This window comes from Pongo pygmaeus, chromosome 12 (assembly GCF_028885625.2).
Source record: "Pongo pygmaeus isolate AG05252 chromosome 12, NHGRI_mPonPyg2-v2.0_pri, whole genome shotgun sequence".
In the NCBI taxonomy this organism is placed as follows: domain Eukaryota; kingdom Metazoa; phylum Chordata; class Mammalia; order Primates; family Hominidae; genus Pongo; species Pongo pygmaeus.
In genome coordinates, this window is record NC_072385.2 from 109,182,072 (window position 1) to 109,200,498 (window position 18,427).

At 39.5% G+C, this 18,427-nt stretch overlaps 1 protein-coding gene across 7 annotated transcripts in view; it reads right to left on the reverse strand.

Moving 5' to 3' along the window:
* Positions 1–355: 355 nt before the first annotated feature.
* NCOA1 (nuclear receptor coactivator 1) overlaps positions 356–18,427 on the reverse strand; it is a 277,415-nt gene continuing 259,343 nt past the window's right edge. For 4 of the 7 annotated variants that reach the window (XM_054473265.2, XM_054473263.2, XM_063648895.1 and 1 more), the window contains exons 20-22: positions 12,536–12,719; positions 7,912–8,001; positions 356–2,735 (exon numbers count right to left, since the gene is read on the reverse strand). In XM_054473265.2, coding sequence (XP_054329240.1) covers positions 2,565–2,735; positions 7,912–8,001; positions 12,536–12,719 — 445 coding nt within the window. In that variant the 3' untranslated portion in view covers positions 356–2,564. Of the gene's footprint in view, positions 2,736–2,820; positions 2,878–7,911; positions 8,002–12,535; positions 12,720–18,427 lie in introns of all 7 variants that reach the window. The other 3 variants (XM_063648896.1, XM_054473269.2, XM_054473267.2) reach the window with 3 other exon arrangements.

Genomic DNA, 18,427 nt, shown 5'->3' on the forward strand with positions numbered 1-18,427 from the left:
TATTAGTGATAAATGTTGATATATTAAAAAAAAAAAACAATAATTGAGAGAGACATGGCATCTACGGCCATGAAGTACTGCCTGGACCAGATCTTCTGAGTCAAGAAACAGCAGGCCTAGAAGTCTTTAATCATCAGACAATGTCACAGTTAGAACCCCTCAAGGCCTGCTACCATGACTTCAGTTTGACCTTCTCAAATTTCAATGGTCTGGCTCAAATCAGGATGACTTTGAGGATCTTTGGCTTCAGGGATGCTTTATTACCTTTTTATAATACTCGTTAGTTAATTTGGGCTTTGGCAATTTCTGCAGAATGTACATTTCATTTCTTCCCTGTAAATGAAGAGGCAACCCATGAGGTTGTTAAACAAATTCTATTCAGTAGCTGGAAAAGTGAATTTCCTGTGGAATGACAGGAATTACATAGAAGCAAGCAATTTTATTTTCCTCAAATGTAGCAATAATTTTAATCTGTACATACATAAAACAAACAGTGCAATTATAAAACCTTGAAGGTGACATGCATATTTTAAGGTGCAGTTGGGATGGGGGAGGATGTTAGCATCTCCAATTTTCCTTACCACTTTTTTTTTTCTAGTTCCTTATGCAAAAGCACTGAGTCAGGAAACTTCATCTGGAATGCTGAAGTTAAAGGTGAACTTCCTGAAGTCTGCGCGTCTAAATATCACAAACAAAATGGAAATGACCTTCTAGAGCAGTTTGGTAGGGACTAGAGTAATATGGCTGGCTTTCAAGCTGGAAATGAATGAAATCAGGGATGCACTTTCTGAAAAACTAAAGGAGATAATGTTTGTAACTGAGTGTCCTATTTCTGTTTCATAGTTGCTAACCACATGAGCCCTTCCACCAATCTTTTTATTCGGTATAGTTTCTGAATAGATGCTGTTCAATGGAGTTATTTGTAACTAGGGGTGGTGAGATGCAGAAGGAAGGACCTGGGGAAATGGCTTCTTCCTTGAAGTCTGAGTCCATGCTCCTCTTCCACTGTTCTTATGGCCTTTTCTCTGCCATGGAGGCAGAGGTAGCTGGTGCAGAATGTCAGGTGCTGTCATCATTCACAGGCCCAGGGATGCAGACAAAGGTGAGTGATGGGGGTCTACCTTTGCTTCTTCCACAATACCTTTCTCAAGCTTTCCTGGCCTTGCAGCGGAACTTCTAGAACTAGAAAGTCAGTTCACTGGGTTCTTGACTCAGAGGCCAGGATGAGATGGGATGTGGCAGAGTGACAAGACACAAAGGGAAAATATGGTACCAATTAGCCTCAGAGCAGGATAGAGAAATTTATATTTGCACTGATGAAAATTCAAATTCCCAAAGTCAATCTAAAAAATGAAGATTTCCTTTAAGTATTAATTTTTTCTCTGTACAAGTAGCCTGTGCACTTCTGTTCAGATGATTCCAGGGACACTCTAAGGCAGTATGCTCTAGATCAGCTGGAACAGCTCTTTCTGGCAGTGACATTTTGATTTGAACCCCAAAGTAAATCCATACATGGCATCACAGTTATTAAAATAATGAAATATTACTAACCAAATGTAACTGCAATTCAATCAATGTTATATTTCACACACAAATTTAGAAAAATCAAGAGTATAATAAAAGCATAAAATTAAACAGAAGGAAATCAATTTCTACAAGAAATCAAATATATTTACAATGAGATTTAAAGGGAAAAATAAGCAACTTGGATCATAAATTTAATTTTATTTTAAATAACTTTAGCTACCTCAGCTGTTAATACAATAAAAGCAGAAAAAACAGGCTGCCTTTTATTTTTCCAGATTTAATCAGAAAATTGTATCTACAATAATTGACAGAACTCACTTCTTGTCCTTCACCCATCTCATCAAAAATTATTGCATTTTCCCCCAAACTGTATTTTTTGGATTCCTCTGTGAATATACTCATTTCGTCCTCTTTCCTGGAGGCATCTTGGTTTAAATCCATCTTTAAAAAAAGGAGAAGGGGTACATATGTGGAGGCAAAATATTCTCTTGAAGCCAACAGATACAGAGTTGCTAGAGAAGCTGATTGTACACACAAGCTGCCTGGGATTGGGATGGGGAGGGCTGCTGATTTCGAGACACGTGACAGCCTTTGGTGGACGGGCACAGGCAAAGCCCCACGGGACCCTTCTTCCTGGGCAGGGTTGGGACTGAGCGGCGGAGGTGGAGCTTCATCTTCTTCTTGGAACTTGTCGTTTTGGTTCTCCTCCAAAAGCCTTCATCCAGATAAGAAGCCAATGACTGATTACAAAAATAAGAATAATTAAATTTGGCTCAAGAAATAGATTGTCCAACTGTTCTGCCTTGGTATTTTTTCAATATCCAAGGCCTTTACAAAGAAAGAAACAAAAACATCTTTCAATCTCCCGACAAAAGCAAACTCCTTTTTTTTTTTTTTTTTTTTTTTTTTTTTGCTCCAAATGCTACGACCTGAAGAATGGCTGCAGATTGAGATATCAAAAATCTCAGAAAAATATATAATATATTTGTATATCTCTGTATGTCTATTATTTAAATTTCACATTCCTTTAAAAGTGGTTATTCAGTCAGTAGCTGCTGAAGGAGGCTCTTCTGCTGGGCCTGGGGGGTCTGTGGTCCTGACGTGGGCTTTTGAGTTCCCAGTGGACCAGGCTGGTTCAGGTAAGGGTCCCCGCCTACCAGATTCACTGTACACTGGACGTCAGCAAACACCTGAACCTGTTGCACCTGCTGGAACACAAATAAAAGATGTGTTTAGACAGAAGGGTCTGCCCCCCCGGCTTATGAGTGGGTACTACTTGAAGTGGAAACTCACTAGAGCATTCCTCTAGTCTGTAGTCACCACAGAGAAGAACTCTTCTGTCTTCTTGTCCTACAAAAAGAAAATCGCTGCACTCATTTTGCTCAGGGTTCTGGAAAGTTCACACTTTAAAAATAAAATCAAAATTGGAATGGTCACGCCACCTATAGGGTTGCCATCAATACTGAAAGTGAGTATCATTGCTAATGTTGCCAAGATTGGGAGAAGCCCAGTTTCAGAGTCTGGGTATCCAGTGGTAGGTTTTAAAAAATACATGATATTTAGAAAACTGGTTTAAAACCATTCTATGGATGACTTCAGTAGGATAAAAAATCTTTATGATGTCACTGAAAAATTAAGGGCTTTCAACCAGTATTAGCAAAACAAAACCACAACTCAATAAGAGGACATCAAGCATCTAAGGTTAATGTCCAAAAGATTTTTTAGTATTTAAATATATTATTACACAGCTCTTTCACATATTGGCTTTAGAATTACAGCAAATTATCATTAGAACAATTTCATATTTGACTTTTTTCCCCTGATAGACAATCCATTTAAACACGAGCTAAAATTAACAGTACATCTATTAGCCTTGAGAACAGTGTGAATTTTCCCTTCACTACTTTGAGTAATAATACACTTATTCCTTAAAAATGTCTAAAGTTGCACAGTTCTAGCATAGTCTATTGGGAAAACAAAGCCAGAAGTTAGTCTTTACCAACCAGCCTTATTAAAAAGTTGTTCATAGAACTGATTAAGGCCAATACCACACTTGTGAATGTTCCAGACCAGGAATGGAGATGCCTTCTAAGGCATCTAAGTGCATCTAAGTGTCTTAAACTTTTTGACAAACTTGTGTCTCCTGTTTGATAGGTCATAAAGTATTTTAGATAAGTGGTGTATTTTTTTTGGTCATTTATCACTAATTCATGCCAATTACACTCAGCTTTTTTGAAAACTTTTCTATCCTAATCGAATAAAAATTGTTTTCCATCAACCTTCATTAGCCAAATGTCAAATGCGGTATGCATCAGATTTGGACACCAGTCTGTCCCCTGGTCTCCTATCCTCTTAATCCATTTATATCTCCACTTTCCTCCCTCTCAGATGAGGCAGACAGCCCCCAAGCTGAGCTTTCCTAGTGCCCTAAGGAATCAACTCTCTAGTTAGATTTGCACTGCTTTTCTCTCCTTCTCTTTCCCTTTCCCTAGTTTCTCAAATGTGGCTTCTAGCTCCTATACGCTCCCATTTGTTACTGCCTCCTCTGGGCTCTTTCTCTTGTGTCTATAACACACCAACGCACCCAGTCTGCTCTCCAGCTGCCTCTGTGCCCTCGCCCCGCCTTTGTGGTCTGTAACGTCTCATTCTGACTCTTTCCTTCTAGAGCTTCACCAGGCCTTCCTCTCTTCCTAGGTCAACGATCCTCCTGCCAGCTCTCTTCTCGCTCCTCTCTTCTCTTCCTGTTCTCTCCTGTCTTACCTCCTCCTGCCATCCCTCTTCCCGCTCCTCTGTTCTCTGGGTTCTCTTCCTGTTCTCTCCTGTCTTACCTCCTCCCTATCCCATCCCAGTTCCCCAGTACAGCTAGTCCCACTACTCCCCCAGTCCTCTTCTCATCTTTTTCTTCTCCCTTTCTGTACATCTGTCTTTATATTTCTGCCTAACTCACTCCCCAGCTGCTGTCTGGTAAATACAAAAACACTGGAGCAAGATTCATGATTGGCCACAACAGAAAGAAAATTCTACCACTGAAACTTCACATGACCACAAAATATAGTTCTTTTTTAGGCAATGATTTAAAAAAAAAGTCAACATATAAAATTTGATGTTTATGTTTCTACATATGAAATACTGGGGCAGAGCATAAGGTGTTTTTGTCCCCAAATTCTTAAAAAGTTCTTGATAAAGGCATGATAAAACAAACTAGAAAGTTCTGCTTCTTTAAAAATAAAACTTTTAAAAAGATAGTCTAGGGTGGGCATGGAGGCTCATGCCTCTAATTCTAGCACTGTGGGAGGCTGAGGCAGAGGAGGATCACTTGATGCTAGAAGTTTGAGACCAGCCTGGGCAACATAGTGAGACCCATCTCTACAAAAAATAAAAAAATTAGCTGGGTGTGGTGGCACACGCCTGTAATTCTAGCTATTTGGGAGGCTGAGGCTGGAGAATCACTTGAACCCAGGAGGTGGAGGTTGCAGTGAGCTGAGATCGCACCACTGCATTCCAGCCTGGGCAACGACAAAGCGAGATTCCGTCTCAAAAAAAAAAAAAAAGTGTATTATTGAAATTAGAGAAAACTGAAAAGACTATAAACAAACTCTAAAACCCATTTCAGCCATTTTAAACTATTACTTAAAAGGGAGTGTCTCAGACCAGTCCACAAAGGACTTCTTATATTGTCACAACTTCTCAGATAGGCAAAGTGTGACACAAAAGAAGCTTCAGATCTTCCAGGTGAGAAGACTGGTGTGAGAGCTGAGTCCCAGCCTCTGAAGATTTTCTGGCATAATTTTTGCTTCAGTTCAAATACTGTTTCAGCGCAGGGCTCTGGAACTTTAAAACATGGCTGTTTGGGTGTAACTAATTTGTCAAGCTGCCCAGTAATGTCTCTGTGGGTTTGAGACTTTCAAAAACATCTGGTGAATGAAGACTCTTCATTTTCTCGATCCTTTTTTTTTTTTTTTTTTTTTTTTTGTTTTTGAGACGGAGTCTTGGTCTGTCGCCCAGGCTAGAGTGCAGTGGCATGATCTCGGCTCACTGCCAGCTCCGCCTCCTGGGTTCACGCCATTCTCCTGCCTCAGCCTCCTGAGTAGCTGAGACTACAGGCGCCCACCACCACGCCCGGCTAATTTTTTTTGTATTTTAACACGGTTTCACCGTGTTAGCCAGGATGGTCTCGATCTCCTGACCTAGTGATCTGCCCGCCTCAGCCTCCTGAAGTATTGGGATTACAGGCATGAACCACCGTGCCCGGCTCCCCAGTCTTAAAATGCCTTCTCTCTCTCTCTTTTTTTTTTTTTGAGTCAAAGTCTCCCTCTGTCGCCCAGGATAGAGTGCAGTGGTGTGATCTCGGCTCGCTGCAACCTCCACCTCCTGGGTTCAAGCGATTCTCCTTCTTCAACTTCCTGAATAGCTGGGACTGCAGGTGCCCGCCACCATGCCTGGCTAATTTTTGTATTTTTAGGCAGGGTTTCTCCACGTTGGCCAGGCTGGTCTCAAACTCCTGACCTCAAATGATTTGCCTGCCTCAGGCTTCCAAAGTGCTCGGATTACAGGTGTGAGCCAAAATGCCTTCTCTTTACCTTGAGAGGACTCAGGTCCTATTTCCTACTGCTTAGACTGTGAACCCAGTCTTCTAATCTTTGTCCTTCTCAACTGGCCAATACATCTTCCTTCACCTTCTTCCCAAGATGAAGTCTAAACTAGCACTTCTATCGATGTGCCCTTTTAGGGATGACTCTTCTGTCCATAGGGTTGAATCCAAATCCCTTAGTTTAACATTCAAGGCCTCTGGAAATATGCCCCAAGCCACTTTACCAATTTTAATTCCTATGGATACTTACTATAAACCCTTCACCTTCAGTTGATTTGGTTTCCCAGGACTATGCTGAGATAGTACTATTTCCCTGTTTCTGTGGCCTTCCAGTTCCTTCTACTTCTAAATCTACCTCTGCACCAGCCTCCAACAACTACCATACACTTTTCCTTCCCTTTGCCTTGGTAACTGTCCTTCAAGGCTCAGCTCAGCTCTATCTCTTGCAAAAATGCTCTTCTGACCATCTCAGCAAATTCTCCTTTCTTTGAACGCTTATGGTTCATTACTTGTAACATAAATTTAATAATTTGCCTTCTTTGGTTATGTGACAGTTTATGTGCATATATTGATGTGTTTTATCTTTCAGCAGTCCCTAACTGGTATGGCAGAAACAGTGTGGACTCTGGCGGTAGAAAGACCTGGGTTTGAACCTCAGCTCTTCCTCTTTCTAGCACTGTGAATGGTACATGTAGTTAAACCTCCTCATGTTCAGTTTCTTCATCTGTGAAGAAAAGGAATACTACCTCGTTCATAGGGTTACAGTGAGGCTTAAATGAGATAATGCATACAGTGCATAGCACAGTACCTGGTAAACCACAAGCATTTTACAAATGAAGTTTCCTTTCCTCACTTCTCCCCACAGTTCACCAGATGCTGATGGAACATATCTTATGTGTCTTCCTACTGCCATCTGTGGCATAATCCCTGTGTTAAAAATGTTTATTAAGAGACTAAATTCTGGCCTGGCGTGGTGGCTCATGCTTGTAATCCTAGCACTTTGGGAGGCCGAGGCGGGTGAATCACCTTAGGTCAGGAGTTCGAGACCAGCCTGGTCAAAATGGCAAAAACCTGTCTCTACTGAAAATACAAAAAATTAGCCGGGCATGGTGGCGAGCACCTATAATCCCAGCTACTCGGGAGGCTGAGGCAGGAGAATCGCTTGAACCCAGGGGGCGCAGGTTGCAGTGAGCCAAGATCACGCCACTTCACTCCAGCCTGGTCAAAAGAACGAAATTCCATCTCAAAAAAAAAAAAAAGAGAGAGACTAAAGTTCAACCAAAGTTACGAAAGTGAATTAAACCCTTCCTCCAAAATTTCTAAATTAGGTTAATATAGGAAAGTGGCCACCTTGCTGTTTGCGCTGTTCTGAAACTTACTTCTTAGGAGGTGAAGTATACAGCAGGCACTCTGTTTTGTCTGAATTTACTGAGATCTTCTGAGGTATTTTGATTACAGATGAGTTTTTAGCACTGTGCTTATTTACAAAATAACAATTAGTGGCCACCATTTGTGATCACTTTATCCTATCTAAGCACTGAGTTAAACCATCTGAACTGATCTCATTGAATCCTCTCAACAATCCTATAAGCAGGTGTCATGTTAGTTCTGTGGTTATACAGCAGCTCAGAAAAGCTCCATAACATGCCCAGGACGACACAGCTAAGAAGAGCAGAGCCAGGACTCACACCCAGGTCTGACTCCCAAGGTCAGGCTCTTAATGATGCTATACAATGACCTCTGTGTATCTAGAGTACATTTGACAGCTCTGGGCTTAGAATTTCCTTACTGACCTGGGTTCCATCTGCTTCTGTTTTGAGAAGGTCAGTGGATGAGAGCTGGTTGCAGTAGAGGCCTGTGTGTCTCAGTGCGGGATCATTTATCTATTAAAGATAAATACAAGATCAAATTACAAGCTAGTTGTTTAAGCTGAAAACCAAATTCTTCAATGAAAAACAATCTCACTGACAGAAAAGTAACAGCAGCACAGCAAAAATGAAAAGCTTAGCAATTAACTGTGTTGTTACAAGTCAGGATAGTCATTCCCCTTGTGGGGTAGTGAGTGTGTAAGGGACACAAGGAGAACCTCTGGGGTACTGATGACATTCTGTTTCTTGATCTGAGTGCTACTCAGGTGTGTTCACTTTGTAAAAATCCATTGAGTTGTACACTTTTCTCTATATTCTTATATATGATACTTTAATAAAAAGTTAATTCACACATACGTATGTTAATTAGTGATAGACTCACACTTTGGTCAAGATTTAGTAACAGGGATCAGACTTATCCTCCTGCCTCAATCAGCTAAAAAAATAGACAAAATATGTGAAACAAAGGCACTGAAGACATTAGACAAAGGCAATGAAGGACAGTGATCCCTAACAGTTCAGTAGTCCCTACTGTGGCAACCACCCAGCCTACTGCCTGGAGTGTATTTCCGGCTGTATCATGGACAAAGGGAACCCAGACAGTGCCTGGCAGGCTCCCTGAGTTAAGAGGATGCAGCTAGAATCCTCAGAGCAGAATATCAGAGAGAGCTCTGGAATAGATCTGCAGTGGCCCTCAAGTCTGTAGCTCAGTACTAATCAGCTTATAGATGCAGGGGAAACAATCACCTGAATAGATGACACGGAACAATTCCCAAAGTCCCCACAGGGCTGGGAATAAGCCCTGATTTCACCCCCCAGAGTGGAAAACATCATAATTCATGTAGTATCATGTAGCATATTAAAGGTTTTACCTTGGTGGTAAGGTTAAAATTAGCCCTAGAAAAAATACTGCTTTGGTCGCAGTAAACAAAAAAGCAAGGATCAAACTTCCAAGTAACCTAACCATTTCCTAGAACAAAGCTCAAGAATATTTGTAGGAATATAAACAAGGTAAAATTCATGTCTGCATCCAATAAAAAATTTCCAGGCATGCAAAGAGGCAGAAAAATATGATGCACAATGAAAAAGGAAGTCAACTGAAATCAATTCAAAAATGATGCTGATAATAGAACTGATAGGTGAGAAATATCAGGACAATTATTATAATAACCATATTCCATTTGTTTAAGAAACAAGAGGAAAGACTGAACAGATATGAAAAATATGTTGGAGATATGGAAGATATAAAAAGGATACAAATATGACTGCTAGATATGAAAACTGCTATGTCTGAGATGAAAAATACACTGGATAAACAGATTAGATATTGCAAAATAAAAAATTAGTGAACCTGAGGCTACAGTAATATACATGTTCTAAAATCAAAGAAAAAATAACTGAACCTCATCCCACTGCCCCAAAGCCCCCAAACCTAGAGAATCAGTGAATGTGAGACAATTTCAAGTGTCCTATTATACATGCAACTGAAGTCTCTGAAGGAGAGGAATAAGGATGGTGACAAAAATTATTTGAAGAAATAATGATCGATATTTTCCAAAATTTGGCCGGGTGTGATGGCTCACGCCTACAATCCCAGCACTTTGGGAGGCCGAGGTGGGCAGATCACCTGAGGTCAGGGGTTTGAGACCAGTCTGGTCAACATGGCAAAATCTCATCTCTACTAAAAACATAAAAATTAGCTGGGTGTGGTGGCGCACCCCTGTAGTCCCAGCTACTCAGAAGGCTGAGGCAGGAGAATTGCTTGAACCCAGGAGGTGGAGGTTGCAGTGAGTGGAGACTGTGCCATTGCACTCCAGCCTGGGTGACAGAGTGAGACTCTGTCTCAAAAAAACCACAAAAAAACAAAAAACGACAACAAAAAATTTTTTCCAAAATTTAATGAAAATTACATGGTCATGAATCAAGAAGCTCAATGAACCCCAAGAATAAGAAATATGAAGAAAATATACTGAAGCATATTATAATCAAATTACTTAGAACCAGTGGTGGAGAGAAAAATCAAAATCAGCCAGAGGGGAAAAACATCAATCATATATGGAAGAACAAAGATAAAATGACAGATGTCTCATCAGCAACACTGTAGTGGAGCAACATCTTTAAAGTACTGAAAGCTGAAACTGCCAAGCTAGAGTTTAGGGGAAAGAACAGTCAAAGATGAAGGTGAAAGACTTTTTCAGACATAGAAAAGCTCATTAGCCGCAGGCCTGCACTATAAAAATGTTAAAGCCAAGGCCGGGCGTGGTGGCTCACGCCTGTAATCCCAGCACTTTGGGAGGCCGAGGTGGGCAGAACATCAGAACATGATGTCAGGAGATTGAGACCATCCTGGCTAACACGGTGAAACCTCGTCTCTACTAAAAATACAAAAAAAAAAAATTAGCCTGGCATGGTGGTGGGTGCCTGTAGTCCCAGCTACTTGAGAGGCTGAGGCAGGAGAATCAGTTGAACCTGGGAGGTGGAGGTTGCAGTGAGCTGAGATTGCGCCACCGCACTCCAGCCTGGGCTAAAGGGCGAGACTCCATCTCAAAAAAAAAAAAAAAAAAAAAAGAAAAAAAAAAAGTTAAAGCAAGACCCTCAGGCAGAAGGAAAATAATACCAAACGGAAATTTAGAACTACAAAAACAATGCAGAAAATTGAAAGTGGTGACTATGTGGGTAAATATAAAAAAACTTTTATTTAAATTTTTTTAAATAGTCAATTATAGTTTATAATTAATTTATAAATTTCTAAGTAGAATTTATAAATTTATAATTTATAATTGACTAAAGAAAAAATAATAAATTGCAGGGAATAGAACATATATAAATATAATATGTATGACAACAGTAGCACAGGAGGGACAAAATAGAAATAAATTGTAATGAGGTTCTATACATTATATATACCTCTATACATTATATTATACCTCTATACATACATATATCACCTCATGTGATACAGAAGTGATATAATATACACCTCTATACATGAGGTGATATAGTATCATTTGAAGATAAAAAAGGTAATCAGTGTTTATATATTTTTATGATTTGCTATAAATGATGGCTGCATGGTAATAGCCTAGTTACCATAGCATACTTTGTGGTTGCTGATACGAATAATGAGAATAGCAACTATAGAGAGTTATTGCAATAATCTTAAATATTGTTTTGAATTTATTCATTCTCTTCTAAAAATCTGTAAGAGGCTCCAGGATAAATTCCACACACTTAGATGGCATGCAACATATCAAAAAAGCTTACCACATTACTTCTTCTCTAAATAAAATATAAATATCCCCTTAACATTAATTAGGCTTTCAACCCCTATCCTGCCTAGGTCATGCTGTGATAACCAATCTTGAATGTTCTTTTTCTATTCTGTTTAGGCAACTTTTTCATAATGTCTTTTTTGACCAGGCCTTTTTTCTTTTAAGACCTCAGTAGTCAACTGTGCATATACTCCTCATCTGACAGAAACACGTATGGCCCATCTCTTACACACTAGTTTTGTCCTGTGATTAAAATGATCCTTTGTTCATGTTGTCTTTCCCAACTTGTACATATGCATGTCCCACAAGGCTATCTTTGTACACAGTAAGTAATGAATAAATGCTTGTTAAATTAAAAGGTAGAAATGAAGAAAATGTGTTCAAAATATAATGGAATATTCCAAGACACTATATTACATGTACTGTCTTTTTGTTTGTTTGTTTGTTTTTTTGAGACGGAGTCTCGCTCTGTTGCCCAGGCTGGAGTGTAGTGGCGCAATTACCAGCTCACTGCAACCTCCGACTCCTGGGTTCAAGCAATTCTCATGCCTCAGCCTCCCGAGTAGCTGGGATTACAGGTGCATGCCACCATGCACAGCTAATTTTTGTATTTTTTTTTTAGTAGAGACAGGGTTTCACCATGTTGGCCAGGCTGGTGTCGAACTCCTGACCTTGTGATCCATCCGCCTTGGCCTCCCAAAGTGCTGGGATTATAGGCATAAGCCACTGCACCCAGCCATGTACTGTTTTATAAATCTAAAACACTAAAATTTTATCAAACTAAAATCTTATTTATAAAGTCTATCAAGGCCAGGAGTAGTGGCTCACACATGTAATCCCAGCACTTTGGGAGGTTGGGATAGGAGGATTGCTTGAGCCCAGGAGTTCAAGCCCAGCCTGGGCAACATAGTGAGACCTTGTTTCTGCAAATAGTAAAAAAAATTATCTGAGCAGGGTGACATGTGCTTGCAGTCCCAGCTACTTAGGAGTCTGAGGTGGGAGGATCCCTTGAGCCTGGGCAGTCAAGGCTGCAGTGAGCTATAATTGCACCACTGTACTCCAGCTTGGGTGACAAAGTGAGACTCCATCTCAAAAAAAAAAAAAAAAGTCTGTCAAAATTTTTCATTGTCTATCTTAAGAGCCAGTAATTATTAAAAGTTAGTGGGAAAGAATAAAGAAGTGTGGCTATTTCTGATGAGTAACTGTCAACATACCTGATTTTCCTCAGAATTAACTGTGATGTGGTGTGGCATGTGTGTGGCGAGTGTGCCACTTACCTGCTCAGGGCACACAGTGTTCATTCCTGGCATCTGCAAAGAGCTCATCTGCATCTGGGCCATCATTGGGTTCATGTTCTGAACATTTGTATTTCCACCTGCCATGGAAACGGTGATGCTCATGTTGTTGTATACTCCTGGCTGTGCAGGCGTGGGCTGGTTCTGGACAGCTTGACTGAACACACTGTAAACTCAAAAACAATCCAGATTACATGCACTGATCATGAACAAGGGGATAATGTGACTAGATTCTGTTTCCAAATAAAATACATTACATCCTTAAATTGCATGTACGGCTGTATCTTCTTAAAATATATACAAATTAATATAATTCAGATACATTCTGAAGTCTACATAAGGGATTAAACAACTGAAAAGAGCTCATTTTAAATAACAATTATCTGGCACAATATCAGAGATGCTAGGCTACAATCATCTAAATAATTAAGAAAGGAAGTTTTCCATGTAAGTAAATCTTCTAGGTAACTGACATTTACCTATCTAAACAGAGAATGTCCTATTTGAGCAAAGTGTCTGGAATATATCTATCTATCTATCTATCTATCTATCTATCTATCTATCTATCTATCTATCTGTCTATCTATCTATCTATCTATTTATATCTCTTCAATAAATGTTCACTGAATGAATGAACACACAAATGAATGATTCAAAGACAGCATCCTTATATTGTGTTTGCTTGTATAGCCTCTTAGACTTAATACTTCAGGGGAATGATGGTACCTTGTTCCACTTATTTCTTGTCTCTATTAATATGTGACATATAGCAGGCATTCAGTAAATACCTGATGAATAAATGAATTATGGCATAGGTTATTATTCGGTGCTGTCAAATGGTGCAAGTTCAGATTGTTTTCGATTAAATGGTTTTATTGTATCTGTGCCAGTGAAGTGGCATACATTTTTTGAAGTGTAGTACAGAGACCATCTATAAGAGAACACCCTGGGACTCACTGGCAATTGAGACTCCCAGGTTTTACTTAAGCCCTGGTGAATCACATTTTCCAGGGGTGGGTACAGAAAGGTCCATCTTTAACTATTCATGCATACTAAAATTTGAGAGCCTTTATTCAATATCCCATAGCTTGTTGTCACTTCTCAAGGTTTTATCTTCTGGTCGCTTTCAATATGCTACAAATTAAGAGGAAACCAGATGTATACAACCAAATGTTTTTAGGTGGCAAATTTAATCCTTTTAAAGACTTCCAAGGTCTTATCAGGCCTCAACATAGCTTCATGTCTTTTCTAGGAAGCAAAATACATAAGCAATTATGTTTTTCAGAGAGCCTGTTTTACTGACTTCCTTCTTCATGGCCAAGTTCTGGACTGTTGTTACACCAAAGATCTCAAATGCAAAATCAGTCTCTATTAGGAAGTAGAATAGTAAGCAATAAATTCCATGGGAATTCAACTTGACACTTTGTATTTGAACCCTGAAATTTTTCATTGATACAGATATACACATCTAAAGGATAATGATATTAATTCTGTCTTTCCTAAGTTCTATAAACACCAAATATTTTATGACTATATATTAATTGTTAACAATAAACTGCTGGTACAATTCCACCTATTTTAATGTTAATTCTATAGAATTTGATTTTAAAAATAATTTTCCCCATCAATAGTTTATCTATTCCTTGCTAGCTCTTAGTGTTAAGAAGAATATACTGACATTTACAGTTTCCAGTAGACTAAGGTAATCATACTGAATTGACAGGCCAAGAAACAGCCTATTTATCATGTCTGAAGAAAAGTACAGAATTTTCTCCCAAGTAATTATAAAACACAAATGCCCACAGAAAATTATATGCCTAGGAAATAGTCAATAATACACCTGTGGACCATTAACGTCTGCACAGTGTGTATGCTTATGAGGCAGTGTTCCTACAACTAAAGGTGAGAAAAAAGCCTACTAATCTATGTCTATTTTCTTTTGTTTTTGGAGATGGAGTTTTACTCTTGTTGCCCAGGCTGGAGTGTAATAGCACAAACTCAGCTCACCGTAACCTCTGCCTCTTGGGTTCAAGTGATTCTCCTGCCTCAGCCTCCCGAGTAGCTAGGATTACAGGCATGCACCATCATGCCTGGCTAATTTTGGTTTTTTTTTTTGTTGTTGTTGTTTTTTTTTAGTAGAGATGGGGTTTTGCCATGTTGGTCAGGCTGCTCTCAACCTCCTGACCTCAGGTGATCAACCTGCCTCGGCATCAGCCACCGCACCCAGCCTCTATGCCTGTTTTCTAAAGAGAACATTTCTGCCTAAGACAGTACTCATTTGTCAATTGATACATAAGTCACCACTGCGGAGGAGCAAGGCTATGTAAGTTAATGCACGTGGAAACTTCAAGGACTGCAATGGTGTCATACTTACTGAAAAAAATTTTGAGATTAATTTCCTTTCAAATTAATATTTGGGACTGTATATTAGTTTAAGTTCTTTCAAACTGCTCCTGCCAATAGTTCCATTTTAGCATCTTCCATTAAGGGAAGAAGACCAAGCTCTTCTGCAGCTGCAATCACTGTCCCAGGTCCTAGAAAGACGTCTGGGTTCACTGGCACCTAAAGTCCAACATTCACAGGCCCTCTTCCTCACTCTGCTTTCCTGCCTGCTTTGTAGCAGCTGTCACAGTTTTCTCAGGGTAGCACTAGGTATTTGGTAGTCACTAAATGATGAGAAAAAGAGAAGGATGAACTCTGGCCCAGAGTGGGTTCCACAGATATTACAGGTATTAACAAGCAGGGGAGTCCCTGGTCAGAGAAGTCTGAGAAACAAAAGGTTAAACAACAGGACTTCTTATCCTTTAAAATGCTAATAAGCAATGGGATTCTCCCATCAACCAGCCTTACACAGAAGCACCATCCAGTTCCAGGACACACAGGTTTGTTTAACCATTTCTTTCTCTTGCCGCCAGAGAGATAATGAAAAAGTATCACATTACACTACCTCTGAACTCTATTACGTCATTCTACTTAATGGTTCTCTGACCCTTTCATGTTTTAATTCTCTCTGACCTGCCCCCTCACCAACCAGACTCTTCGTTATTTGGCAGCAGGGGTTGTTTTTCAGTGTTCCTCATGGTATCTTGTGTTGTGTGACAGAGATAGTGAGTGGTCACTGTCTCCAGGTGATATACGCTAATATACAATGCTTATGATGACTAATAAGCTTTTTGCACATGAACCAAATGAGCAATTGTGAGTGTTTAAAGAGTTGGTGGTAACTGTTTTCTTTCCCAAATGATTTGGGAAGTCAAAGTTTGCAAAAACTACTAAAATACAACAAAAACCTATATCCATATTTGAATCTGAATCCAAGATGTTGACTTAGGGAGTTTTTGCACTCATTTGTTCAACAGATGTATATGAAGGGCCTCCCTGTTCCACAGTATGGAGAAACAGAAATAATACCAAATAAAGTCCTTGCTCTTATGATGCTCATATTCTAGATGGAGAAGAAAAATCACAAATAAATAGACTATCACACAATATGTCAAGTGTTAATCACTATGAAAAAAGTAAAGAATGGAAAGGAGGCGCCAGGGGTAGAAAATGCTATTATTTCAGAAATGATGGTCAGGGAAGTGTAATAAGGTGACATTTAACATCTGTGTTTAATAAAGTGACATTTAAGGAAAGACTTGAAGTGTGAGAGACAAGCCATGTGGCCACTGAGGGAAGAACATTCCAGCAGAGAGATTAAAAAATGCAAACATCCTGAGTTTGCAGTGTACTTAGCACATCTGAGGAGCAGAAGGATAAAAGGAAGCCATTGTGGCAGAGTGAGAGGTGAGAATAACAGATGGGATCAGAGAGGTATCCAGGAACAAGATGATGTGGGGTTTTACGGGCCCTATTCTGTATTTTGAGTAAGATGGGGAGCTACTGGATGAGTTGTGCGTAAAGGACGGACATACTCTGCCTCATGTTTTAAAAGCATGGCTCTGGCTACCATGTGGAGATTAAATGATGGTGCAGCAAGGGTGGAAGCAGGAGAGGAAGCTACCGGAATGGCCCAGGGAAAAGATGATTGTGGGTTGCATTAAGGTGCACATGTGGAATAGGTAAGAAGAGAGAGGTGCTAAGAAGCTGACATGATTTGCTGATGTGTTGGATGTGGGATGTGAGAAAGAGAAAGACTTTTCTTCTGGACAAGTGGAAAATGGAATTGTCATTTACTGAAATGGGAAAAAGTAACCCAGAGGAGCAGGTCTGGTGAAAATATCACTTTAGTTTTCATTGTGTTAAGTTTGAGACGCCTATTAGACTTGTAAGTGGAGACATTGGTTGGGCAGCTGAACATACAGTATGGTGTTCAGGAAAGCCATCTGCACTGGAGGTTTAAATTTGGGAGTCAAGCATAGAAATAGGCATTGACAATAGTAAGATGGGTGATGCAATCAAAGGAGGGAGTGGGTATGGGGAAGAGGTCCTAGAATCAACTCTGGGGCCCTCAAATGGAGGTCATGGAGATGAGAAAGATCCTCAAGGACACTAAGTGATAGGAGGAGAGTCACTTTTCTCAAGAGAGAGAGTTGTTCTAGAAACCAAATGAAGAGCTTCAAGAAAGAATAAATGCTCAAATATGTCAAATGCTACTGACGAGCATTGCTTTTGGCACTGAAAAGGACATTTAACTATCTTGACAGGGACACTTTTTGTGGAATGATGGGAATGAAAGCCTGATTAGTTCAACAAGGAGTAGGAGTAGGGGAAGTGGATAGAGTATAATCTTTTAAGGAATTTAACTGTAAAGGGGAGCAGAGAAATAGCTTATTGAGACATGTCAGCATGACTGTTTTTTTTTTTTTCCAAGCCATATTTCAATACTTAGGTGGAGGTATGAAGCAAGAGTTTAGTTGGATTTCATTAGGGAGAATTTTGCCAAGCATAAGTGCAACAGAGGGAGAGCTAGGCAAGGGAGTCAGAGTACCTGTAAGGTAGTGATTATAATGATGGGCCACAAAATCCAGAGTGAGTTTAGGAAGCTGGGATTAGAATACATTAGGAGACTAAATTCCTCTTGTATTACAGATATGGTTCCATTTCTACCTAATTTATACATGGTCCTCATTGAGACCTATACAGTTCTCTAACATGAAGATTTTCTCTCACCTTTCAATGAACTTTAGAAGAATATAGTCTTGTGTTTTCAACTTTAACTGCCTTACTTATTATGTTGTCAGATCAGACAGCTTCCCTGTCATTAGAACTAAGACACAACCAAATTAAAATCCTTATAAAACTCAAAGTGATGTGTGAAAAGTTCAGCAGCCAGGATTTGGAAAAAAAAAAAGGCTTTAGTGAGATAATTCTAAGCAAGATGGGTAAGTCAAGGTCACTAAAAATCTAGAGATTCAAAAAGGGGTAAGCCTTAAAAACTTTTGTTATTGTTATAAAGTCTTTAAATACATCGAGAAAAGTGAAACTTGTGTGCTCACTACTCAGCTCTATTGAATTCTGACATTTGCCATTCTTTGTTTTAGATTTATAAGATTTTAAAGTGTTCTTATAAAGAAAAACTTTTTAAAAAGTACCCATTTCTACGTCTGTCCCAGGGAAGCTCTGTTACTGATGTGAGCTCATCATATTCTGCAGGTGTGCTCAGGTTAGGATGGAAAGGTTGGGGACACTAGATCACTTTTCTGTACTGTCGGCACACAAATTTGCCTTAGAAGTGACTTGATACTTATAAGATTTAAAAATCATTTTTCTTTGCTGATAATATAAAATTTAGTTCTTTCCATTATGCAAATGGAAGTAGCCAATAATCTACTTAGCTTGTGAATACAATCAGCCCATGAAAGCATGGCTGTTATTATGTGCTGCTTTCTGTCTCCACACATAAACGGGGGAATGGGGAAATGTCATATA